Source organism: Rhodamnia argentea, chromosome 8, assembly GCF_020921035.1.
Source record: "Rhodamnia argentea isolate NSW1041297 chromosome 8, ASM2092103v1, whole genome shotgun sequence".
NCBI lineage: Eukaryota > Viridiplantae > Streptophyta > Magnoliopsida > Myrtales > Myrtaceae > Rhodamnia > Rhodamnia argentea.
The window spans coordinates 10651750-10678986 of NC_063157.1; the positions used below are offsets into that span (position 1 = coordinate 10651750).

General features: G+C 40.5%; 2 protein-coding genes and 1 long non-coding RNA gene across 4 annotated transcripts; 1 reads left to right on the plus strand and 2 right to left on the minus strand.

Moving 5' to 3' along the window:
• Positions 1-135: 135 nt before the first annotated feature.
• On the minus strand, positions 136-17444 carry LOC115745370 (probable 3-beta-hydroxysteroid-Delta(8),Delta(7)-isomerase). Of its 2 annotated transcripts, XM_048283520.1 has the most exons (5): positions 17182-17444; positions 16437-16552; positions 16217-16325; positions 15842-16113; positions 136-163 (listed from the first exon to the last, which is right to left on the minus strand). In XM_048283520.1, exons 1-4 carry the CDS (start codon positions 17352-17354, stop codon positions 15849-15851), a joined length of 663 nt encoding a protein of 220 aa, XP_048139477.1. In that variant the 5' UTR covers positions 17355-17444; the 3' UTR covers positions 136-163; positions 15842-15848. The 2 variants fall into 2 exon arrangements, with proteins under 2 accessions (XP_048139477.1, XP_048139476.1); XM_048283519.1 differs by lacking the exon at positions 136-163 and having other exon boundaries at positions 15724-16113.
• Positions 12019-26397, plus strand: LOC125316139. The gene is made up of 3 exons (XR_007199458.1): positions 12019-12145; positions 17455-17460; positions 26382-26397. It is a non-coding gene; the product is annotated as an uncharacterized LOC125316139 (long non-coding RNA).
• LOC115745355 (probable 3-beta-hydroxysteroid-Delta(8),Delta(7)-isomerase) lies at positions 23167-26387 on the minus strand. The gene is made up of 5 exons (XM_030680878.1): positions 26341-26387; positions 24779-25005; positions 24004-24150; positions 23783-23891; positions 23167-23673 (listed from the first exon to the last, which is right to left on the minus strand). The coding sequence occupies exons 2-5, from the start codon at positions 24924-24926 to the stop codon at positions 23409-23411; spliced, it is 669 nt and encodes a 222-aa protein (XP_030536738.1). The 5' UTR covers positions 24927-25005; positions 26341-26387; the 3' UTR covers positions 23167-23408.
• Positions 26398-27237: the final 840 nt, after the last annotated feature.

Here is a 27237-nt window from a genome sequence, read left to right on the forward strand (position 1 = left end):
TCTCATATATCTAATTGCTTTGTTTCCCAATGGCAAGTCCTTCCGACTCCCTCCTACTTTCAAACCTACATAGTCCACATGACGCTCCCCGACAACCACAACATTTGTCGGTTGGAAGATCTTGAATCCTATTACCACTCGTTTTTGCCCATAAGCTCTTCCGCTTCGGAGAACTAGAGGCGCTTGCTTTACTATTACGGATACGCATCGACCGGCTTTGTTGCGAGGTTAACTCCTAATGAAGTCACTGTAGTTTCGGTTGACTCCTGATGAAGTCGTAGTAAGGTTGACTTAGAAGTACTAAAAGTTTTATACAGCGCTCACTTTAGCGCTAAAAGTTTCTTTTGGATAACTTAAGTGTCAATTTAAAAAAAAAAACGTTCTTTTTAGTGCCAATTCCAATCTGTTTGGCCGGAAATTCGACGTTGCCTTTTTTATTAATATCTTAAGTCTATGTGGCTCGTGGAGACCGAGTTAGCAATAAAAAAGTTAAAAGTTAAAAAAAAAGTTAATTAGATTAAAAAAATAAAAAAGGAAAAAGTTGAAAAAAAAACTCACTAATGCGGTAGCCTGGCCCTTCTTGGTGGGCATCGCCACTACTATTGGGAGAGGCCGACGAAGGTTGCTTGAGCCTCCCCAAAGTTGCATGAGCCTTGGTGGCCCCCAATGTGGGCTTGATGGCCTAGATCCGGGGCCGGGCGTAGCCTACACCCTAGATCTAAGCAAAGGTTGCTGATGAGGCCTCACCCAAGGTTTCCCGCCATCGCCGACTTCAAGCGACTTCTCGCCGTTCGAACCGGGTGAGCTCTTACGTACACCATGTTTTTGCTGAGTATGAAGCACTAAATTAGTGGATGAATTTATGCACAAATTTTATTGAACTAAGGTCGATTCATGATGAGTAGTTTCTAGTTAGAGCTTTATATGTAAGGTTTAAGTTGAAACATCACCGAAAAACTCGAATCTGAAGCTCACATCCTAAATGCATAGAACAAGTTCTATTTTTTGCTTGAATGAAATCTAGGCAATCAAGCGCTCTTTGGGGTTCAGCGAAGATTACCGGGCATCCAGGAGGCTTAGGCAACCGGCCCTTCCTTGCGGCTAGAGGGGGCCATTTGGGCCCGTGGGCCCGGAACCGGCCCGTTGACCGGGCCCACGGTTCCGGAAACGTGGGAACCGGCTCGGAACCGGCGGTTCCGGGCCGGTTCCGAACCGCCAAAAAAAAATAAAAATAAAAAATAAAAGTGGGCCCCGGGGCGCGAGAGCCGTTGGGCTCTCGCCCGGCCCCCCCTCTCCCCCTTCCCCGGCTTTGGGCCGTTGCTTTACATTTTTAAAAAAATAATAATAATAATAATAAATGATTCTTGCCTATAAATGCATATGCTTCCCCTTTCATTTTTGTCACAAATTCTCCGAACAATCTCTCGAATTCTCTCCGAAATCCTCTCAAATCGCTCAAATTCTCCCAATTCTCTTAATCCCGACTCAATTCTCTCAATCGGATTTCCGATCAATTCTCTCAAAAATGGCAAGTGGAAGCAGAAATGCCGACAAGGGCAAGATGGCTATGGGAGATTCCGAGTATCCCATTCATGAATACGATCTTCGTGAGTATGCAAGTTGGGAAGACGACGACGATAATATCAACTATGTCCCGATTCCGAACGTCGAGCACATCCTAACACAAGAAAGTCTTCATCCTCCCACTGGTGTCGAAGAAACGTCAACGGCAAATGAGCCGAAACGGAAGGGCCGAGATAATACATCGGACTTGTGGCTACACTTCGACAAGGTACGTGATGAAGTCGAAGGTAAGTATAATGTAAAATGTAAATATTGTTCGCAAACTTATAAATTCACGAAAGAAGACGGCTACGGAACATTCCGTCGGCATTTGACGAAAAAACATCCAACGCAAGCGGGGATCGACAATACGCAACAACAAATTTCCGGGTACGCCACTTCTAAGCCTCATCCTTTATTTCGTTTCTTTGAAGCACTTTATAAACAAACATTAGGTGAATATGTTGCCATTGATCATGCTCCGTTTAATACTTGGTGAAAATTTTAATATGAAATATTTGATAAATACTGCGTTGGTTCCGCAAGCGCCAACTATTCCAAAAAATACTCTTAAACGCGAAGTTTTTCATCTTTATAAAAAAGGAAAAAAAATCTTTAGGAAAATTTTTTGCGGAATTCAATGGACGTGTGCATATAGGTAGCGATATTTGGAGTAATCCTTGGCAAATTCATTCTTATATGGGTGTCACGTGTCATTGGATAGATGACAATTAGATGATTCAAAAAAGACTTATTGCATTCCGAGTTTTTGATGAAAGCCATTCGGCTCATAATATTTATAGAATAATTAGGCAAGTTTTAGAAGAATATAATTTAATAAATAAAGTATTTTCAATTGGTTTTGATAATGCCGCCGCAAATACCGCTTCTATTCCCGAATTAGAAAATATTTGCAAACCCACTTTTGGCGGACAATTTTTTCACATTAGATGTGCTTGTCATGTTTTAAATTTATGTGTATAAAATGGTTTACGAACTCTTGACATTTCTCTCGCCCCAATAAAAAGTGCAATTAAATTTTTATGGAGTCGTCTCCAATGTATGAAATCATGGGGAAAATTTTGTAAACAAAATGGGAGAAGGCCAAGAAGATTTCCAAAAGATATTCCGACTCGTTGGAATTCTACGTACGAGTTGCTTCGGCAAACTTTTGAATATAAAGATTTATTATGTATGTTTATTTCACAAAATATTCCCGAAATTACTTTACTTCCTCAACATTGGGACGTTTGCAAGAAAATTTTAGATATTTTGAAAATTTTTAATGATGCTACTAAGACTTTATCTGGTATTTATTATCCTACAACGCATTTATTTTTAATAGAGTGTGTTAATATTAGTAGTATTTTTAGTGAATATGAAAAGATACCGAATTAGGTCAAACTATTTTAGTAATGCGAGAAAAATGGTTGCATTATTATTTGCAAATTCCTCTTGTCTATTTAGTTGGTATTGTTTTTGATCCACGTATTAAATTAGACGGTTTACAAGATTATTTGAATGTGTATTATCATGATTATTTACATTTGGAAGATTCAATAGATATTTCAAATATATTAGGACATGTTAAAGAATCTATAGTAGCATTATATGGAGAATTTTGTAGTAGATATGGTTTAAGTGATTCTGGATCTTTACAATCTACCGCCTCACGTAGCGAAGGTGGTAGTTCATTTAGTAGAGGGTATAATATGCTTAAGAGTAGGCAAAAAAAAAATAAAAAGGGGCAACAGGTAATATTTCTGAATTAGAAAAATATTTAACCACTCAATTTGAGTTTCGTGATGCAGAACATAGTACAGATTTCGAAATCCTGAAGTGGTGGAAGAGTCACCAAATCGAGTATCCAGTTCTCGCCCTCATCGCTCGTCAAATATTAGCAACCCCTTCTTCAACGGTTGCAGTTGAACAAGCATTTAGTTCGGAGGATTAATTTTGGACTCTCGCCGTTCAAGATTAAGCCCGGACTCTGTGGAAGCTCAAGCTTGTGTCGGCGATTGGACGAGGGCGAAATATCGACACCAAGAGTTAGATCGTGAACACGAATTTTTTAGCAATGATGTTGGAGATACCACCGCCACGGGTACCACAACGGGTAGCGACGATTGACGATGAGGTAAGTTGGGGTTCTCAAAGGTAAAAAGAACTACATGGGCTTTGATTCTTCTATCCCCAAGAAGATATGTAGGCCGCTTAATGATAATTCATTAAGTTCAAGCCCATTCCTTCTTTTTTTTTTCCCATATTTTATTACAATGTACAATTTAATTGTATTTTATAATTTATAATTTATTATATTTATTTTATTATTTATTATTTTAAAAATTATTATTAAAAATGAATCGGAATGAATCGGAACCGGAACCGCCATTTTTCACGGCCGGTTCCTGAACCGGAACCGGCGGTTCCACCAAACCGATTGTGACTACTTGCGGCCGTGGTGGCAGCCACTTGCGAGGGCGCGGCTAAGCCGAAGTTTGTTTGCTTTTTTTTTTTTAATTATTTTTTGCATGAGTTTGAATTATTATTTTTTAACTTGAGCTTTTTAATACTATGCCACGTAACATATTTTTTTGCCAATCTGATGAAGATTTTAATTATAAATGCCACGTAATCATTTTGGCTGAAAATTCTCGTGAAAGGCAATTATGTCATTGTTTTTTTCTCCAATTTGACACTTAAGTGAGTCGGTGAAAATTTTTGGTGAGTGTCATACACAATTTTTGGCACTTCTAGTATTCTTCTTCCTTCAATTAAACCCTACTACGAACATTTTATAGGTGGAATGGACTTTCCACCAAAATTTTCTTAGCCAAAACAAGGTTGGATGGAGTAGTCAATCAATCAAGTCAAATACACATAGTTTAAAGACCAATTTGAAGTCTTTTATCAATTTCTTTGGGAGTTGTTGAGAAAATCTATTTCGTAGATCTAAACACCTAATCGAGGGTTTGGAGTATAAAGATTGAGACACGCTTGTAATTTCCTTGACTCTTTATTGATATCGTTAGCCATGAAAATCAAGCCTCGTTATGGTCTTCTATTACGAATAGAACGGAACGTAATTTTCTGTATATTTTCAATATCACAAAATGATGATACAAAGGGCCTATGTATAGGATGTTCTAGAGTGTTATCTAAGGTAACTAATAATTACACAATCAATCACACAATCACAATAAATCAAGAAGATTATAATCCTATATCAATATCTCTGACATCCCTCCTCAAACTCTAGGTGACATTGAAGATGTCAACTGGAGTTTGGAGAATAGCCCTTGGAAATGTCTAGGTGAATGTGCCTTAGTGAAGATATCAGCCATCTAATCAGTCGATGAAGTGGCAACAAGACAAATAGTATCACGAAGCATGTGAGATCGTACGAAATGACAATCTATCTCAATATGCTTGGTACGCTCATGAAAGACATCATTATGGGCTATCTAGATAGCACTCCAGTTATTGCAATAAATGATCGTTCGACCATGATGACGGACTGCCATGTCTTCCAATAACCATCGCAACCATAATAGTTCGGATGTCGTATCAGCAAGAGCTTGATATTCTGCTTTTGTACTAGATCGAGCAACAACAATTTGTTTCTTACTACGCCAAGAAATAAGGGATTTTCCTAGGAACAGACAGTAGCTAGTAGTAAAGTGACGATTAAGAGGGTCACCAGTCCAATCAACATCCGAATAAACCGTCAACTCTAAGGTTGAGTCGGTAGAAAAGTGAAGACCATGAAATAAGGTACCCTTGACATAGCGAAGAATGCGAAGAAAAGCAGCAAAGTGAGTCGTTCACGGCATGGCCATGGATTGACTTACAACATGAACAGTATAAGTGATGTCAAGACGGGTAAGCGTAAGGTAAGTAAGACCGCCAACCAGCTGTCGATAAAGAGTAGGATTCGGAAGAGGAGTACCATCTTTGTCATCAAATTTGACATTAGTCTCAATAGGAGTTGAAGCAATATTGTTATTAGTAAGTCCCGCCTAAGAAATAAGATTAGTATCATATTTTGCTTGAGAAAGGTAATATCTAGAAGAATCTGAAGCAACTTCCAAACCTAGAAAATAACAAAGTTGTCCAAGATCTTTCATTTCAAAATGTCAACTCAATCATCACCAGTAATAACCATGTCATCCACATATAAGAGTAATAGAATATTTCCACGAGATGTTCGTTGAACGAAGAGAGCATTGTCGTAGGGACTAGAGGTAAATCCAAGACATTCCATAGTGGAACTAAACTTGGAATACCATGCACGAAGAGCCCGCTTCAAATCATATAATGCTCGGCGTAGTCGATATACTTTAGAAGTGTGAGTATATCCAAGGGGACGCTCCATATAAACTTTTTCAATGATATCGCCGTTGAGGAATGCATTTTTAACACCCATATGGAATATAGACCATCTCTTAATAGCAATAACAGCAAGGAGGCTACTAATAGAAGTAAGACGTGCAACTGGAGCAAACATCTCATCATAGTCAATGCCATACTCCTAAGTAAAGCCTTTAGTATCTATTCTAGCTTTGTAACCTTCCACCCTACCATGTGCTTTTGTTTTGATTTTGTAGACCCATTTACAACCCATAGCAGACTTTTCGGGAGGTAAATCAACCAAGTCCCAAGAGGATTAGTACGAGCTTCTCTATATGTGCGAGGCTCGTGAAAGAAGCAATAGTAGAATAACAATGAAAATCGCGAAACCCAACAGAGGGTTGGCTTGCACGTGTGGAACAACAATTGGAAGAGGAAGGAACATCCAATGATGGAGAATCCGTGGATGGCACAGACATGTCGGGAGCTGCCGAAGTGGGATTATCAAAGATACCTGCATCAAGATTGGGAATGGACAATTTCAAATGGGAAGATCATGTGTGTCATCTTCTAGAAATAGATCGACGGAAGGATTGGTCAAGAAGCGAACAGTTGGGGAGGATGTAAAAGGATGGAGAGATGAAAACATCTTATGTTCCCGGAAGGTAACATGGTGAGATACACGAAGTCGATTAGAAACAGGATCCCAGCATTTATATCCCTTATGCTCAATGCCATATCCAAGAAAGTGACATAAATGAGCATGAGGTTCTAACTTCGTGCGTTCATGAGGAAGGAGATGTACAAAACATGCACTACCAAAGACTCGAAGCAGATTGTAATTTGGAACACTGTTATACAAGTGATGATAAGGAGAAATGATACCTACAAGAGGTGTCAGAATGCGATTGATAGTATATACGGGAGTATGACGGGCTTCTCCCCATAATTGTTCTGGACATGATGATTATATAAGAACAATACGTACAATAACTAAGATATGTACGTGTTTGCGCTCTGCGTGACCATTTTGTTGGGAAGTTCCTGGACAAGAACGATGAACAATAGTACCATTTTGAGGAAGAATTTGAAGGAACTCCTTTTCCCTATATTCCATGGCATTATCAGATCGAAAGATCTTGATGTTCCGGGAAAATTGTGTTTTGATCATGGCAACAGATTTATTAATAATATCAATAAGTCCGGATCGATTTTTCATAAGATAAAGCTATGTATAACAAGAATGATCATCTACGAAAATCACAAAGTAACGAGATCCCCCCATAATAGGGGTAGGAGATGGTCTTGAGATATCAGAGTGAATCGGATCAAAAGGAGTAGAAGAAATAGATTCACTAATATTGAATGGTAAAACATGATGTTTTCCCAATTTGCAAGACAAGTAATCAAATGTTTATTGTCAACGGAACCTAAATGACCACTTAAAATCAAAGGACGTAATTTAGATAGTGAAGATGACTCAATCGAGAATGCTAAGTTTCAAATGATATCGTGGCAGCACATCCAGTGAAGGAATTTGGAAGCTTCAACGATAAAAGCTCAAACAAACGTCCCACTTTACGGCCTATCCCAATTGTTTGTCCCGTCCGGGGATCCCGCACATAACAACCATTTGAAGAAAAATGAATGTCAAAGCCAAGGTCACATAGCTGTCCCACGGATATCTAGTTTAAGGAGAGTTTGCGAACCATAAATGTCTCAGGTAAGGATAATTTGGACGTCAAAATGTTTCCCGTATGACCAACTATCATCTAAGAGTTATCATCCGTATGAATGATAGGTGCTTGTGAATTGAATGATTTTGACTTAAATAAATTGGAATTGGAGGTCATGTGATTACAGCAAGTCGAATCAAAGAACCACAAATCGGGAGTACTTGGAGTTACCGACTAAGCGGAAGAACTACAAGTACCGGATTCTTGAATTATGGAACGGAATGTTGATCAAGGATCATCTAACAATAGAGTAACAAACAAACTTTTAGAGGAATCCTCAATGGCAGCAATGGCAATGGGTGGGCGTGCATGTGGACCTCTGAAGTGAGATCGGTTGTTTGCCTCTAGAGGTTGATTAGGATGTAGCTGATAACAATTGGAAGCACGATGACCAAGTTGTCGACAACGAGTGCAATAAGGCTTGCACTATGAGGAGGATCTTGGAGTAGCGAGTACCGCATCTGCGGGCGTGGAGACCGATGGAGAGGCACGTTGCACCTTTGAAGTAGCAAGTCGAGTCTCCTCAATTAACAATTAAGATACAACAGCCTCAAGATGAGGTAAAGGATCTTTATGCAGAAGTGAAGCTCGCACCGGTTCAAACTCATCGTTGAGTGCCATAAAAAAATTGCATAATACGCATACGATCGGGATATTCAACAAACTTACTAACATCGGTATTCGAACTCCATTTCGGTTCGGATAAAGCCAACTGGTCCCATATAGCATGCATGCATGACAAAAATTCATTGATAGACTAACTTGTTTCTTGATACATACAATGTAAATTTCCTAACAGTTGATATTGATGAGCAATGTCTAATGTGGAATAATGACTAGCAAGAAGATCCCAAGCTTCCTTAACTCTATTTAAGCACCCAAACCGAAGTCTGATAGATGGAATCGAAGTATTTCGAATCCATGTAAGTATCCGATGATTCTTACCGTCCCACTCTTCTAAACATTCAGCAAACTTATCATCGCCTTCACCAACAATCTGTGTAGGCTCGCGAATATCTCTAATAACATAAAGCCAAAGCCTACGTCCTCTTAGGAAACTCGATATTTCTTGACTCCATAAAATATAATTTGATCCATTCAAGATTGTCTGAATAGGTATTGACACTTCTACTTTATCCATGACAAGTAAACAGTATAATTTCAGTAGACTTCTATGTTGATTTCAATCAAACCGACACTTCCAGAGCTGATATGAAGAAAATAATGCCAAAAATAGGTTCGGGATGTCGAAATACCTTAGGAACCGGTTTGAAAACAGCAAGAACCGGTCGAAAAATGGTCGAGCTGATCAAAACAATGAACCAACTAGTCCGGTCAACGTCGGGTCAATGCTGGGTCAATAGAAGTCGGCGCCAATTAACAACCGGTCAACGCGGGTTCAACGGAAGTACACGTGGTAGGCACGTGGCAAACATGTGGCGAGGTTTGTATACGTGGCGGACACGTGGGTGACACGTGGCAAACACGTGGGTGACACGTGGCGGACATGTGGCAAGGACTCCGACTGGTCACGTAAGATGCATGAGCGAGTGGATCTCACTCGCAGAGAGCTTTACTAGAGTGTGAGGGCGCGTAAAGCCTTTTCCGGGGACGACGTTTGGTTGGTCGAACTCGGCAGAGGACAATGAACCTGTCTATGGCGGCGATGATGGATAAAATTCGGTCGATGGCTTTGAAACGGGGACTTATAGAGGTCGGCGTCGGTGGTCTTGTGTTATGGCGGAGCGTGGTGGCGCGTGCGGTTGATGACCAGGTCTATTGGTGACAAAATTTCACTATTGCACTCGTCCGAGAGCAGCTATCGTCATGGTGGTATTTTTTTTTTTTTAAATAACATTGAAAATTGAAGAGTAGCAAAGAACAGTGATGTGATCAGCAAAAGGAATGCCCCAAATGATGAGAATAAGACAATTGTCATTGGGGTTTTTTGCAACTCGAGGAATCGACTAGATAGAAGCAACTGCTATAATAGCGTCTTTATATCGCCGCTTTCTCGGACAACAAAAGCTCTGATACCATATTATGAATAGAACAGAACGTAATTTTCTATATATTTTTAATATCACAAAATGATGATACAAAGGGCCTATGTATAGGCTGTCCTAGAGTGTTATCTAAGGTAACTAATAATTACACAATCAATCACACAATCACAATAAATCAAAAAGATTATGATCCTATATCAATATCTCTTCCAGTCCTCATCTCACAAAACATTCAGACTTAGACCTTTCTATGCCGTCAAGAGAAAACAAGTATAGAGTATGGGTGATCGGTTCTCGAGGCTAGTTCCCATCCCAAAACCAACCGGACTAGAGGTGCTTGGAACTGGAGTCGCATGTGCATGTTCATGAAACACATACATTCACATATTTTCACTATTCTACATCACAACGTTGTATGAGCAAGACCGCACTTAATAAATTACACATGATGTTAGCCAAAAAGCCGAGAAATGCATGCTTTGAGCAAGTGCATAGCACGGTTTGAATTTTATTTACAACCCTTCTTGCGGTCTCTATGCGCCCGTTCGATGTGGAACTCTTGCCTTTGGCCATGCACCTACCCAAAGCTTTTATCCGCAACCATCATTTTTCTACGGGAGGCCTAATCGACATGGTACTCTTGGCTTTGGTCATGCTCTTTTCTACAGGAGGCCCCTTCAATGTGGGACTCTTGGCTTTGGCCATGCACCCCCGGAAGCTTTTATTCACAACGATTAAAACTCTTTTGAGAGTCCCACATCGGATGGGCACGCAGAGACCATAAGAGGGGTCGTTATAATGCCAAGACATGCGATTGCGTAACTTTAGAAGATTCTTTTCAAAGATTCTTAAGAAATAAAATAAAATATTAAAAAAGTGGTTTAGCCGATTTAGGTGGGAGGTTTAGCCGGATTGAAAATCACCGGTTTCATAAGAAATTGGATGGGCACCTCGGTCAGGTTCAGACGGCTTCTGATTCGGTTGGTTTCTTTTGCTCACCCTTAGTATGGAGGGATGCACGAGCGACTCTCGATTCACTTTGAGTGGAACGAAATGGTAAATTTACCGTTAGCTGTCCGATTATGATTGTCGCTGCCCAATTATGGTTATTGCTTGTATTGAAGAGCTTGTTTGTTTAGTATCTTTTTAGCTTGTTTGGGTTATATCTCCCTCCGTCCCCAGGTGTCTCATGCATTACGAATGTTTATGAGCACATTATGAGCACTAGCTTGACCAAAATTCAAAGTGAGGATCTCAAATTTTGAAATGCCATGGAAAGTGAAGAACACGACCCCCTCTTCAAAGTGGGACGATTTTATTTTCGATCTTGAAAACTTAAAATCATTCTGAGTAATTGAGCTCTCAAACTTTCAATTTGTGCAAGCTTACCCCGTATGCTACATGAATTGTGCGATCAGAATCTTTTCCTCGTTAATGAAGTTGATTATCTGTTGTGGTATGCTGACGTGGAAATTCCAAATGTCGAAACGGTCAAATTTTTGAAAGAAAGAAATAGACACGAGTTGGCGAAAACAACTTCTAAATTACAAGGAATTAGAGAAAAGCATTAAGAAAAGGCGATTTTACCAAAACGCTCTTCATTTTGCGAACCGATAGCAACCATTTTCTCTCTCGTGTCTTACCCCTTTCCCTGGCCCCACCTTTCCACAACTGTAGCCCCGCCGCCACGATCATTGGTCTTCGTCGAAGCGCCCATCGAAGCCGCCCCTTCCCCTGCCCTTTCTCCCTGCAGTTCTATCTCTCTCTCTCTCAAACACGCGCGAGCCTGGCCATGGAGGTCGTTGGCCACGTGCAACCCCAGATCGATCTCTTTCTCTCTCTCTCCCAATTTTCAACATTAAACTTGCCATCTTGGCATCCTAACATCAGCACAATCAACTAAACTAATGAGGAAAGCACCTGCTGGAGGCACGTAATTTTCAAAAGGAAGCTACCCCGAACCCTGTTTATTCCAGATTTCAGAAAGATTGACTCTGCTTCAATCATGACGACGGAGGAGTGCCGAGTGAGGAGATAAGCTGACGCCCCGGCCCACCCCAACCCCACCACAGTCTGAGCAGGTGGGAGAAAGATACCACCGTTGTTGACTAAGGTTGGACTAGTCAACAAATGGTTGAATGCTTGCTCAAATTGGCTTGACAAATGAATTCCAGATACATGTGATGGAGCCATGGCTCGTGTGCTTTGCAAAGTTCATGACAAAGATTGAATCTTTACGAAAATCTTCTGTACTGTAATATGACCAATATGTACAGCAAGGTGGAACACAAACTGAGATGATGGAGAAACATGGTCACAAAGGGAACAGATGGAAAGTACCCACTGCCCAGAGCCATTTATTTACCAAACCCAGTGCTCTAAAGTGGTCTATACTGACGAAACATCACATAACAATGCCAATTCTTACTACTAGTCCAAGCTCTAAGGTGAGCATGAAATGCAATTTTGCAGCTGTAGATGAGGGGGCGAGTTTGATGGCTTGCGGGGTCGTGCCTATGAGTCAGTAGCGACGGCCGGCCATAAGATTAGCATGACCGCTCCGCTGTTCCGACCATTGAGTACCACGAATTGCGATAGCCGTAGCCCGTCGAAGCTTTGTTCACGTCCTTGTTGGTTGTTTGTAGCGACAACGACGGAGAATACGTTTGGGAGTTCAATATACCCCGGATCAGCGCTTTGGGCGGCAAGTACGGCCACTCCAAGTTTGTAGCATTATGACCCGGGACCGGAGCTGCGGGCGAAGGCTCGACCCGAGCCAATTCGTTGCCGTCGCCTTTGTCGCTCTTCTTCCCACACAACTTGTACGTGAAATTCAAGACCCCGATGCCTTTCCCGTCGTCGTTCTTCACCTGGTAGCGTCGGAACTGGACAGGCCCGATGAAGTCGTCGACCAACTCCCGGAGCGAGGCGCGGACTTCCCCGATCGAGCGGCTGCCGACGACGCTGGGGAGCCGCACGTCGAACCTGAGGGAGAGGCCCGCGTATTCCCGCGGCGAGACGGCGGAGAGGTCGAACCCGACGTCGTGATTCCACTGCGGGTTGCCGCCCTTGCTGGTGGGCGTCCTGTGGCGCTGCTGGAGGGCCGGGTGGAGCTGCTGCTTCTTGGGGTCTTCGTCGCCGGGGACGATGGACACGGTCACGAAGGCCGAGAGCTTCTGGAAGAAGTTGAAGGCCCTGAGGTCCTTGCATGAGATCACCTGCAGCTCAAGGCTTGTATACTCCATTGCCGTCCCTCTTCGCCGGTTTCGGCTAGGCTTCGCAGAAGGTCGGACGAAGGAACGTTCGAGGATCGGAGGGGGAGCTGAGAAGCTTCGCTTCTGGGGCTGGTTTTGGAGCGAGAGAGAAAGAGAATTTGCAGAGAGAGATATAAGGGAAGGCAGAAACGCGGTTGCGTGGATAAAACAATATTTTCCCGAGAGGGGGCCCAGCAGCGGGGCGCGTACGTGTGAAACCTCGGAATAGTGAGCTTAGCAATGACGCCAGTCCTAAGATTTATATAAATTTTCCGACCCAAAAAAAAAAAAAAGATTTATATAAATACTAGGACACTTTGGATATTCTCCAAATCTTAGACATGGGGAAGAGGATCTCCTGTATTAACGTGTTCGCGTTGCTTGTCCACAATATTATTCTTTGAGTATTCTATGAAAAAAAAAATTCCTTTTATACCAGCAATGGATACCATAATTATCATACCTTAAAAAGGCGTAATTCTCTTAAAAAAAAACCTCAAATTTTAAGTTTAGTGTCAAATTTATCCAAAAAGTTTTTTCTCTAAAAAAAACCTAAAATTTAGGTCCACTCCAAAATCAGTCCCGAACTTTTTTATTTTGTCCAAGAGAAAAATCACCAATTTTTTCTCTAATCTCTACCCTTATTAGCCTTCTATTCAAAAATCATAATTAATCATTACTAGTTTTGATATCCTAGAAAAATTTCACTGTGAAGAATTTCAGCAATTTTTTTCAAGGTGGATTGTTATCCACATCGGTCCGTATACATCACCCCATTACTTTACTTATGTGGATTTTTTTTATGAACGTGAAAATGCCATATCAAGTTGGGATTGAATCACGGGGTAGATTTGAAAATAAATTGAAATTTTGTGATTTCCTTTTTTACAAAACAAAATTCAAGACAGATTTGGGACTGGAATTAAAATTGAAGGTTTTTCCTAAAGATAAGTGTAGTAGAAGTCCTAAAACTTGTCACGAAAGTGCATTTGAGTCCCAAAATTTTAAAAAAATGCAATTAAGTCATAAAAGAAATTAATATAAAAATGCCGCGTAATCATTTTTCATTAGCCAAGTTGATGATGTTAACGGAAGGACTCAATTATACCGATTTGATAAATTTTGAAATTTGATTGTACTTTTTGAAAGCTTTAGAACTCAATTACACTTTCGCGACAAGTTTTAGGACTCCTATGCATTTAAGACACAAAATTTCAAGGGTAAATTTAATACTAAACCTAAAGTCGAGATTTTTTTTTTTTTTTTTGGTATTAGGCCGCCTTAAAACAGTGTGAAAAGGAAGGAATAAGTCCAAAAGGGTAGGGTCTCCCATCTTGATTCCTGAACTCTCTCTCTCTCTCTCTCTCTCTCTCTCTGTCATCTTTTTGACTTCCCGAAGAAATCCAAAACGCGGACAAACAAGAAGAACAACAACAACCAACGAGCAATCGAAAAAAAAAAACGAAAAACAAAAAACAAAAAACAAAACAAAACAGAACAGAACAACCGGTAATCCGCAACGTCAGCGCGTGCATCATGTCGTAAGTGTAACTTGGGCAGCACTCGTGAAGCGATACGGCACGCTTCGAGTGCAGATATAAGCAGACGCGTCCTACTCGAATCACCCGACAATTCGTGACATTATTGTACGAATCGATGTCGCGATCGCTATCTTAAGTTTGCTTGCTGTAAAAATATTCTATCCTGTGAATGGACCGGCCAAGAGCAAGTGGATGTAACCATCAGGGGCCTCGTTTCCGGGAAGCAACGGGAAAGCGCCCTCGTGCATGTAAATGCCACCGGATTGACTAGTCGACCAAGCTTTGGCAACTCCACAAGTTTTTTTCTACAGAGCAGGTGTGAAATTCCTCCAATTGCAAACACTTTCTAAAGCAAATAAAATAACGAGTACAGGGGGATGTTGAAGGCTTTGTATAAAAAGGGCAAGACCGATAGAGCCTGAAGTCTTGACCTTTCGGCCCCGTTCTGGGCTCTTGACTAAGGAGAAGAGTGCACGGTTGACAGTTCTACTCTTGACTTCCACACCGCTAGATTGCAGCTGATTAGTCAACCCCGACAATATTACAAAAGTCATGATATTCTCAGATTTGGTCGAGGGCGCAACTAATGGCACGTTAATATACTGAAGGACTCAATTAATCAATCAGCCATCTTATGAGAAGAGAAATCGCCGGTCATTGCAAACAATCACCGAGAGTTCTTCCGGGCGTTTGCAGCATATGATTTTCGTGTACATGCATAGTAAACATGTCAGGAGGATACAATTCGTATCAAGCATCTTTGGGAGATATCTGAAATCACCAATCCAGCGGGAGGCTAAGTGTTAAGCTACAGAGCAGTTGACTTCGTAGAAGGATTAAATTATCATTGGCAAAATGCTGACGCGAAAATGAGAATGTTCATTCCATTTTTGCCCCCTTCCGGGACATAGCGGTCCGAACCAGTTTCCGCCCACCAGACTAAATCATATATCCAACCCAATCAAAGCGAGGCGAGGAAGATATTCGCGAAAATAAGAGCCATCTAACGATTGAATTTTCCAGATTGACGAAGTAGCTACGCATAGCTAGATGTGGCTCTTAGCCTCTTGCTTCTCAAGTTTGATCCAGAGGGAAACGGCTTCTCTCGTCTAGGATAACCCTGCAAGTGGCGGTCGGAATAATTTAAAGCACATAGAACAGTCTGCCCAGAGCAGCATGACTCCATCATCTTTTTGCTATCCATGAGTTCCGTCATCTTAGTAAAGGAAATAACAGGGGACAAAAGCTCCAAACAAATCGAATGATTCCACATCAAAATGCATATTCAATGTTATTGCTAAAGATCAGTCAATGGGAAAGTTTAAATAAGCTTATCGAGCAGGACGAAATCCACAGATCAATGCTACATTGATCTCGTAACAAGCAGTAACATCTGCCTCAGCGGCTTTTCACTTTTTTCTGGCCCTGGTTATTGAATGCTGCGCATATTTTCTTCCAGCATCTAATGCATATGGCTGTGGGTATCACGATCCAGAAGGAATTTATGACAACAAAGTAAAAATAGTAATAGAACGGGCTGGCAGCGAAGTCATCACCTTCCAGCAAAGCTGTTATGAAATACACAGCAGTTCCACAGAGATGAATCAAGGATACTGCGAACTGGAGAATGTAGCTATACAACTTTCCTTTTGCTATTGCATACCTGTGAGGCATCGGAATTCAGAGACTTTAGGCAGCAAACAGAAACCAACTACTCTAAGACGGTCGAATTTCACAGAGTTGATTTTCAAAGTGGAAATTCTCACACTGCGAGGAGGCTCGCTGGACCCACTAAAACAACAGCAAGTATTTCAAGGGTCACAATTACTGAATCCCTTCCTGCATATCTCGAGTCGCCTTTGCTATATTCTTTCCCTGTCGATTGTATCTTTTCAGCTCCTGTCCACCAAAAGCTGGGCGAGCCAACCAAGGAAGGAAAGGGAAAAATGCTAACTAGAAAAACCAGAGTGGCAAAAAATCACTTACAAACTTCAGACAGGTAAAAGGCAGATTCATCCTTGTAAAATTCTGGCGAGAAAAGATAATAACTCTCGAGAATCATGTGAGTAAGGCCTGTGAATGCCCACCAGCACATGAGCACTCTATCAACAGTTGACTTTTTGGGTGATCGTGCTGCGACAAATGGAAGTATCAAAATGATGAAATGTTTATAGCCTTTCCCAAACAAATGAGGAAGATGGCTAAGTAGATGTTGTGCACCATGCAATGGAAAACTCGAATTGCCAGTAAGGCAAGACCTCTATATCTAGCATGGTCAAATTGAAAACGGCATTCACTTAAGCCAGAGATTGTGTTGCTTCCCAAACTTCAAAAAATAGGCCTTGAGACCGGCTATTATAGTTTATCAGGAGGGGGGCATATTTCCTAATAAATATGTCAGCTTTTAATAGTCTTAAGAAGAAATAAAAAGAATGTGAGGGGCATAACCAAATAAAAGACGGTGCTTCAGTGACCAAAATTTATTTTTAGAGAGCAAACCCCGAACTGCTAATATCTAATATTTTTCAGAAAGGCTTGATTGATGAGGAACAAGGGTTTCAGGCAACTACCTAGACTAGGCATGGTTATGGTTTTTCTCACATGGCACAGAGGAAAGAGGGATCTAAGTGAAGCAAATCCTAGTGAGTTTCTCTTCTTCCTAGTTCCTTAACTTCACCTTATTTTAGGTGCATCAATTATTGTGAGCTCAAGCAACATTTAGATAGAATACTTGTCTAGAAGAGGAAAAGGCATACCGGAAATAAACCAAATGAAGGCGGCAACAAGCACCGAAGCAATGCCATAGATACCGAGGATGCTCAATTGTGAAAGTAAATTTGGCACATAACCAGGGAGCTTTAGATCTCTGGGGACATAAGGGTGAGGACTCCGAGTGGCTTCCATTTTCTTCAGCTCTCTTCCGCCTTTGCCTTAACGAGTTGACACTCAAACCGGAAGCCTCCTGCTCCTTTTGTGAGGGTCTCCGCAAGACTGCGTAAGTTAGGGGGTAGTTTGCCTGACAGAAATGCCAAGTATTTTAATAAATCCAGTCTTCCCAAACTTCTTGAAAAACCAAAACATTGACAAGTTTGAAAAGAAACTGCTGTAGGGTTCTGCAGAACTAATGGCCAAGTTGTGCTTGAACTGTGACATTGTACAGCTCTAAAACGCAAGTTTTTTTTCTACACTGCCAAAATTTGTTGCTGGCAACAAACCACTCCGAGGTTACAATTTGATACCTTGCGTGAGGGTAGCAAATTCACGATTTGTTAGACTTCGACATAAAAAACTTGATGCTAACTAAAAAAAGCTGACAAAGGAAAAGGCAGCGAACAGAAAAAGATATGTGCCACATCGCAAAGATACTATTTTGAAGGATCTCAATTGCTTGGATCTTGAAGAACAAATTAAGGGCATGCTCGAACCATTGGAGCGTGAGTGGGAAACGAAATCCTGTAATAAATTCAATTTCTTGGTGCGTCAAAGAAATCGAACCTTGGAATGAAGGTTGAATTCTCTTTGCTGCATGATTATAACAATCGGAGATCGGACCCGTAAAGGGTTGCACTAAGTTTTGGATAAATGGTCATTCTTAATCTGTCTACATTGCATTTAAGTAACACTTCAATTGTACAGCTATTGAAGCAGAGAAGAGAGTGGAAAAATTGATGGCGACAGGTAATAGAGAGGCCATTTCGGACTTCAAACCGAGAGAAGTCAATGGCGAAGTTTCAGAGAGTGTGTCCAGAAAATGACCCGAGTCCAGAACACTTGACATCTCTCCAGTATTCAAGCTTTAACGTTTGTTCACAGAGAGAGAGAGAGAGAGAGAGAGAGAGAGAGAGAGAATTAGAAACTTGAAGCAAGATTCAACTCAACGGTTGACTGAGATCCGAAGAGACGGAAGGTTCAAAATACCAGCTCAAATTGACCAACCCTACTCATGTTTTTACGCAGAACCCAATTCCACGGACGCAACTTTCAGATTGATTTTCTCCGTCAAAAGATGAACACCCAATGAAATTCCGTCGCCGTTGCCGTCTCTCGAGGCGATCTACACTTCACCAAACAGTACAAGCTCGACAAAAAATCTGCTTAAAAGCTCAAGTCCCTCGAATTCACGAAGATGACATTAAGCTTCCGAAAGTAGCTCCGAGACAAATCAAACTGGAAAGCGAGAACAACTGCAAGACTGGCAAGAGAGAGAGAGAGAGAGAGAGACTTACAGGGTGAGACTCAGCACAAATTAAATTCCAAAGTGATTCGGGGGAGAGGCAAGCCAATTTTGGGCTAAGCATTTGTTACGTTGGGCCTTCGCCAACCAATCTGTGGCTCTACTTGCTTCTAGCTACAGTGCTCCAGAGAAAGATTAACAAAGCCTAGCAACTTTAACTTGGCCTCAGTGATAAGTTGGTGCTCTTTCCATGTGAAGTGATCTGCTCCCTTCAAAGTTTGATATGGTAAATAGGTCAACGAACATAATTTGAGTTTTATTTTGTGATTTTTGCCTTTTTTTTTATGGCGCGTACATTTTCACAAAGGAAGTATATCTCTCGTGTTGTTCCAGTAAAAAGAAAATGAGAAAATAAATTAAACATTACTAGTAATTTGCTGAGTCATAATTACGACTACATGTTAAATTTTGGTCAATTCCACCGGGACTTCATCGTATGTCTCGATCGTTCGAGAGGATGAACCCCACGGCATGGTTCCACCCGGGGATGCGGTGGCCATCCTTGCTTGTCGGCGTCCTCTGGCGCTGCTGGAGGGCCGGCTGAAGCAGCTTCTTCAGGTCATTGCCGGCGACAATGGTCACCGTCACGAAGATCGAGAGCTTCTGGAAGAAGTTAAATGCCTACATGAGATCACCTGCGGTTCAAGGCTTGCATGCTCTTGCTTCATCTCTTCGCGGTTTTGGCTTGGCGTCGCAGATTGTCAAAAGGAACACCAAAAAAAAAAAAAAAAAATTGTAGAGATATAAGAGAAGGCAAAACCCAATTGGTTGGATAAAATAAATTGAAATATTCCAAATAAGAACATGAAATATGATCATTTTCTCACAAAAAAAAAAAATGTTCAATGGACGGTATTTCGAATAACAACGTGAAGTACCCAAATCGGATTCAAATAAAGGTCCGAACTTATCAGTCAAATGCTCACCGACCGGCAGGCAAGTGGCTTTTTTGGCAACCAAAACAAGGACACTTTTGTCAAAAAAGTTAACGAAATAAAAGCTAAATTTAAAAATCCCAACATTTATCGACTGATCATTTTTTTTTTTATTTTAGAAAATGACTCCATTTCAAGACCTTATTTAAAATTCTATGAAACAATTAAGAGTGGCCCAACAGAGCACGTGTACATGCGAAACTGCAGAATATTGAGCTTTGCAATAACACCAGTCGCAGGATTTATATAAATTTTAGGAAATTTGGATATTCTCCAAATCTTAGACATGCGGAGGAGGATCTCCTATATTAACGTATTTGACATTGCTTGTCTACATATTGTTCTTTAGATACATATAATAATACAAGCTTCTGGATCGAATATTCTAAATGGTATTATAATCAGGTTGTGCTCCGGCTTATTTTGCGTATGTAATCCCCATTAGTCAAATTATACTTGTTGTTCTTAATTCGACTTGTACACGAGAGCGGAAGCCTAACACCCAAGACCCCCCCACATTAGGTTTATTTCCAATTCTATTCTAAACTTCTTTTTGTCCAATAAAAGCCTTCCAACTTAGGTCTAGTCGACAAAAAAAAATTTTTTTTTTTAGGCCTAGTCCCATCTACCCTAAATTTTTTGTTTTATTTTTACTTGAGTCTCATATCTGTCCTCATTAACCTTATGTTAAAAAATTCTCTTGACAAAAGAGATATGGAAGACTCTCAAGTGCAAGCGATTCAAGTGTCCCAAGCTGTGTGTCTTGAGCACGAGCTCTATGAGAAGACTTCCAATCACGAGAGATTGAAGACTTAGCACAAAATCGAAGATCATCAAGCGAGACGGAGGAAGACTCTCTTAAAAAGAGCAATTGAAGAAAGCCAACATCAAGTGCTCTATTTTCCACCCAAATTTTAGATCCAAGAAGACATCTTTGGGCTGACATGAAATTCAACTCCAAAAGACGTCTTCTTAGATATGAAATTTAGGAAAAAACAAGACCAATGATGTAGAAACGTTGCATCACTAAGGACGATTTTGGACGGAAGCTTAATAGAGGCAAATAGGAGACTCAAGTAAAAGTTTGTCATTTTTTATAAGACAAAAAAAAGTTCAGCGTAGCATTGAGACTAAACCTAAATTTGGTGGTTTTTTTTAATGAGACAAAAGAAAATTTTATAATAGAATTGAGATTGAACCAAAAGTTGAGAGTTTTTCATGAGCAAAAATTTTTTACAATAGAATCGAGAATTTAGTTAAAATATTGAATTTTTTTAAGGGTATTAGGCACGGGTCGGGTCGGGCCGGATTCTGGTCCGATTCTTTTTTTTCTTCTTTTTTCGGAATCAAAATCAATTAACAAACCCATCAAATGAAAAATATAAAAAGAAAAAATAAAAATAAATTAAATTAAAAAGAAAATATTGGTGTTAAAAAAAGTCAGGCGGCGGGCCGAACCGGGCCGGGCTGGCTCATTTTGCGCGGGCCTTTTTGACACCCCTGATAGCGATGATGCACCCCGTAATTACTATTCCGGAAAACAGTGTGGAGGAGGAAGTCAAAAGGGCAGGGTCCCCCTTCTTGATCCATGGACTTGACTTCCCAAACCAGGGAATCCGAAATGCGAACAAACAAGAAAAAGAAGAACAACCACCAACGGGCAACTGAAGAAAGAACAACAGCCAGTTATCTGAAACGTAACCAGGTGTGTCATGTCGTATAGCATAACTTATACATACTTACGAAGTCGTGTCGTATAGCATAACTATCAGTGGCCTCATTTCCAGGAAGCGACGGGAAAGCGTCTTCGTCCATGCGACGCCCCTGGATCGACTTGTCAACCAAGCTTTGGCATCTCCATTTTTTTTCTACAGAGTAGGTGTGTGGTTCCTCCAATTGCAAACTCTTTCTGAAGTGAATAAAATAAGAAGCATAAGCGGCTCTGGAAGATTATATGAAAGGGACGGACAGATAGAGCCTGGACTGTTGATCTTTCGGCCTAATCTGAGCTCTTGAAGAAGAAGAAGAAGAAAAGGAATGCACCAATTCTACTCAGGACTTCCACATCTCTAAGATTTGCTAATGGCGACCCCTTGCTGACAACAAATAGACATGCATGATATATGCTAAGAGACTCGATTAATTAAATCAGTAGCCTCATGAAAATGCACCGGAAATTCTTCCCGCCGTTGCGAGAAAAGATTTTCATCTGTGCGTTCGAGCAAAGAGCCGTTAATATGGTCAATGACCCATTTTTTACCCATATTTTGTACAATCGGGTTGTATATAGATTATAAATTTTTAAACGGCTCAATGAAAATGGATCTAAACTATTTAAGTTGAATTAGATGAGTCACTTTCAACCAAAAAAAATTAGATGGTTCAAAAATGGGTCACATACTTAAACCATTTTCGACCCATATTGGACCCATTTTCGGCACATGAGGGCAGCTCCCACAAGTTGCAAATGGGTCCAGGGCCTCAAAGGCTCAACTTGATTATTATTTTTTTTTATTTTCTATATTTATAAGTGAATGAAAGAAATAAAAAAGAAAAATATAATTAAAAAATATAAAAACTATTGGCCGACCTCCAACCGCCCGCTGCCCCTCGAATTCACTAGATTTTTTATTGAATAAAAATATTTAAGTAACATCATTTTTTATTTTATTTATTAATTTTTTATTATTTAATTTTTTTATTTGATGTGAAGTTTTTATCTAGTAACATATATATGTGAAGAACTTAAAATAGCTTAAATAAATTATATAAATTTTCTTAGAATATAAGTGTGATTTGATAATATGGGTCAACACGAGTCGGGTCGAATAAGGGTCGATTGCCGGTCGGGTATGGGTCATTGAATATGGGTCAAAATGCGTTAGACGGATAAATATAGATCAGACCATATTCGATCCACCTATTTAACACTTCTAGAGCAAATATGTCTGTGGGGTCGTTATGAATGCTCGTGCCACTGGGATACTATTCGTATTAAGTATCTTGTGAGATCTGAGACCACCAATCTAAAAGGCGGCTTAATTTTAGCGAACAGAGCAGTTGACAGTATAGAAGGATTAAGAAGTCATTGGCAAAACATGGGCCCAAAAATTGAGCACACTCGTTTTTTTCTTCTTGGACATAGCGGTCAGAACCAGTTTTCGCCCCAGGACTAAATCCATCTATCCAATCCAATCAACGCGAGGCAACGAAGATAATCGCGAAAATAAGACAACTGGGAAGAACAGTTTCCAGATTGCTGAGGTTGCTAGGCATAGCTAGATCTGGTTCTCACTTGTCAAGTCTGATCCAGAGGGAAATGGCTTCTCTCAACTAAGATAACACCGCCCAGTGACCGTCAAAATAATTCGATGAAGAAAGATAGAACAGTCTACCCAGAACAGCTTAAAATCACAGAGAACCCTCATCTTCCCGGTTTAGGAAGGTCAGGGATAATTTTCATTGCAGTACTATATATAGCATCAATTCATTATCTTTTTGCTATCCATGAGTTCCATCATCTTGAGAAATAACAGGGGATAAAAGCTTCCAGCAGCTCAAATGATTCCACATCAAAATGCATATTTCATCAATAGTTCAACCCCATGGTCACTTGGAAAAGCTTTACCTCAACGAATTAACTACAGCGCCTTCCAAAAGTTGAGAAACGCAAAAGATGCCTGTTATTGCTAAAAATCAGTCAATGGCAAAGTTTAATTAAGCTATCAAGCAGGACGAAATCCACAGATCAATGTTGCATTAATCTTGTAACAAGCAGTAACATCTGCCTCAGCGGCTTTTTACTTTTTTCTGGCCCTGGCTATTGAATGCCGCGCACATTTTCTTCCAGCATCTAACGGAAATGGCTGTGGGTATCACGATCCAGAAGGAATTCAAGACGACATAGTACGCATAGTAATATAGCGGGCTAGCAGCAAAGTTATCACCTTCCAGCAAAGCTGTTATGAAATACACAGCAGTTCCATAGAGCTGACCCAAGGATATGGCGAACTGGAGAATGTAGCTATACGACTTTCCTTTTGCAATGGCATAACTGTTAGGCATCGGAATACAGAGATTTTAGGCAATGAATGGGAACTACAACTACTCTAACATGGTCGTACAACAAGAAATTGGTTTTCAATAAAGTGAAGAATTCTCACACTGCAAGGAGGGACGCTGGACCCTCCAAAACAGCAGTTAGTCCTTCAACGGCCAAAATCGCTGAATCCCTTCCTACGTATCTTGAGTCACCTTTGCTATATTCTTTCCCTGTCAATTGTATCTTTCAGCTGCTGTCCACCAAAAGCTGGACGAGCCAACCAAGGAAGGAAACAAAAATGCCAAAATAAATAGCAAAAAAGAGGGGCAGAAAATCACTTACAAACTTCAGACAGGTAAAAGGCAGATTTATCCTTGTAAAATTCTGGTGAGAAAACAAAATAACCCTCAAGAATCATGTGAGTAAGCCCTGTGAATGCCCACCAGCACATGAGCACTCTATCGACCGTTGACCTTTTGGGTGATCGCCCTGCAACAAATGGAAATACCAAAATGATGAAATGTTTTCAGCTTTTCTCAAACAAATGAGGAAGAGTGGGGAAAATTAGTAGAGGCATTGTGCACCTATGCAATGGTAAACTCGAATTGCCAGTGATGCAAATGCAAAACTCCAAGTCTAGCATGGACACAAATTAACAACGAGATTCACTCGAGCCAGAGATTATGTTGCTTCCCAAGCTTTAAAACAAAGGGTGAAAAAGTCCTCGAGACCAGCTAATTTAGTTTATCTGGAGGGGGAGCACATATTCTGATACATATGTCAGGTTTTAATTGTCATAAGAAGAAATAAAAAGAATGTGAGGGGAATAAGAAATTAGAACACGACGGTTAAGTGACAAAATTTCTTCAAGAGAGTAAAAACTGAACTGCTAAGCAAAAGGTTCAATTAATGGGGAACAAGGGTTTCAGACAACTACATAGACTAGGCATTGCAGTTTCTCATGTAGCACAGAGGGAGAAGGATCTAAGTGAAGCAAATCCTAGTAAGTTTCTCTTCTTCCTAATTCCTCAACTTCACCTTATTTGAGGTGCATCAATAATTGTGAGCTCAAGCAACATTTTGATAGAATAATTATCTAGAAGAGGAATGAGCATACCAGATATAAACCAAATGAAGGTGACAACAAGCACCGAAGCAATGCCGTAGACACCAAGGATAGTTAATTGTGGAAGTAAAACTGGCACATAACCAGGGAGTTTTAGATCTCTGGGGACATAAGGGTGCGGACTCTGAGTGGCTTCCATTTTCTTCAGCTTTCTCTGGCTTCTTCCTTAACAAGTTGAGGCTCAAACCGGGACCCTCTCACTCCTTTTGTGGGTGTATCTGCAAGACTGTTTTAAGTTAGAGGGCAGTTACCTGATAGAAATGGCGAGAATCATCAAGTCCAATCTGCCGAAACAAATTAAAAACCATGACATTAACAAGTTAAAAAAAAAAAAAAAATTTGCTGTATGATTCCACAGAACTAGCAGTCAAGTTGTGCTTGAACTGTGACATAACTACAGTGACATTGTACAGCCCTAGTACGCAAGTTCTACACTGCCAGATTTTGTTCCTGGTAACAGAAAACTCTCAACAAACTCACGATTTGTTGGAATTCGACATCAAAAACAAGGCACAACAAAAAAAAATCAAATGTTCAAAATGGAAAATGCAGTTGTGCTTGAACTGTGACATAACTACAGTGACATTGTACAGCCCTAACACGCAAGTTCTACACTGCCAAATTTTGTTCCTGGTAACATAACACTCTCAACAAACTCACAATTTGTTAGAATTTGACATAAAAAACAAGGCATAACAAAAACAAATCAAATGTTGAAAATGGAAAATGCAGTGAACAGAAAAAAGATGTGCCACATCACAAAGATAATATTTTGAAGGATCTCAATAGCTTGGATCTTGAAGAACATGCATTTTAAGGGCATTCTTGAATCGCTGGACTGGGAATGGTTAATGAAATCCCGTAATGAATTCAATTTCTTGATCTGTAGAAGAAATCGAACCCTGGAATGAAGGTTGAATTCTCTTTGCTGCATGGTTGTAACAAGTGGAGATCGGAACGCAATAGTAGCACTTCGATGTACAGCTATTGAAACAGACAAGAGAGCGGACAAATTGATGGCGACGGGTAAGAGAGAGGCCATTTCGGACTTCAAACCGAGAAAAGCCAACGGCGGAGTCTCAGACAACGTGTTCAGAAAATGACCCAAGTCAAGAACACTTGACCTCTCTCCAGTTTTCAAGCTTTATCGTTTGTTCAGAGAGAGAGAGGATTAGGAATTTGAACCAAGCTTCAAAGGTTGACTGAGATCCCCAAAAGACGGAAGGTTCAAAACACCAGCTCAAATTGACCAACCCTATTCATGTTTTTACGCAGAACCCAATTCCACCGACGCAACTTTCAGATTGATTTTCTCCGTCCAAAGACGAACACCCAACGAAATTCCGTCGCCATTGCCGTCTCTCCAGGCGAGCTACACTTCACCAAACAGTAAACGCTCGACCAAAAAAAAATCTGCTTAAAAACTCAAGTCCCTCGAATTCACGAAGATGACATTAAGCTTCAGAAAGTAGCTCCGAGACAAATCAAACTGGAGAGCGAGAACGATTGCAAGACTGCATCAGAGAGAGAGAGAGAGAGAGAGAGAGACTTACAGGGTGAGACTGTGGACAGAACGAGTCCCTTAGAGAGAGAGAGAGAGAGAGATTGGAGTCATTGGACCTGTCCTTAAAAACAAAGAGATGACATTTATTTTTTATTTGGTATTTGACCTCATATGGGAGTTAATTACACCTTTAAGTAAGCAATTTTTTTAATCCTTTTTTTATGGCTCGTTAATTCGATTGCATTTCTTAGACCCAAAAAAAAATTCTACCTTTATTTCAAAAAATGACATGACATTTTACCTAAAAATTTCGTTAACGAGTGCATCGACCGCACTAGATAAACATACGAAAAATGAAACTTTATCGTTTTCAAAATGTTATTTTTCTTTAGAAATGAAAATCTTTTTTTTTTTCTATTTGGTATGATTTATAGGATCCTTTTTTCGAAAAAAGGAGTATATCTCCAGTGCTATTCCAAATGAATAAAAAGAAAAATGAGAAACTAAATTAAACACTGCCAGCTAATTAGCTCAGTCATAATTACGACTCCAGTATACGTCTCAATCTTATCCATGGGTCATGACTAAAATTAGTGGATTCTAGATTGCCGTGTTTGGTTGGCCATTCGGGTTGTGCACGTGAGGAAGTTTTTGACGAGGAAAGGAAGAGTGGCCAGGACAGTAAAGGAAAGAATTAGAATTTTCTTGACCGGTTGCCAAGTTTCGAGTCTCGCATTAATTTCATAAATCAACACTTACCCCGAAATTGTTACCATATTGAATTGATTACTCGGAATACTCCTTTTCAGGGCTTGGCTCACGTGTTGAGTCATTATAGATGATATTAGAGCAGGATCGACTTCAATAGGTGCGGGGTATGTAGACGAACTAAGCCCACGTCCCGTCTGACGAGGGCATGGAGTGATCGCCGAGGGAAGAGGCTTTA

Excerpts from the sequence above, each read along its gene's own strand:
- LOC115745355 (XM_030680878.1), bottom strand. The coding sequence starts at position 24,926 with ATGGAAGCCACTCAGAGTCCGCACCCTTATGTCCCCAGAGATCTAAAA. Across the intron at positions 24,151-24,778 it reads CTTCATTTGGTTTATATCTG|GGCGATCACCCAAAAGGTCA; the intron begins GTATGCTCATTC and ends CATTTGTTGCAG. Across the intron at positions 23,892-24,003 it reads CTTTTACCTGTCTGAAGTTT|GGAAAGAATATAGCAAAGGT; the intron begins GTAAGTGATTTT and ends TACAATTGACAG.
- LOC115745370 (XM_048283520.1), bottom strand. The coding sequence starts at position 17,354 with ATGGAAGCCACTCGGAGTCCTCACCCTTATGTCCCCAGAGATCTAAAG. Across the intron at positions 16,553-17,181 it reads CCTTTTCCTCTTCTAGACAA|AGTGCTCATGTGCTGGTGGG; the intron begins GTATTCTATCTA and ends AACTGTTGATAG. Across the intron at positions 16,114-16,216 it reads CCAGCGAGCCTCCTCGCAGT|GTATGCAATAGCAAAAGGAA; the intron begins GTGAGAATTTCC and ends GATGCCTCACAG.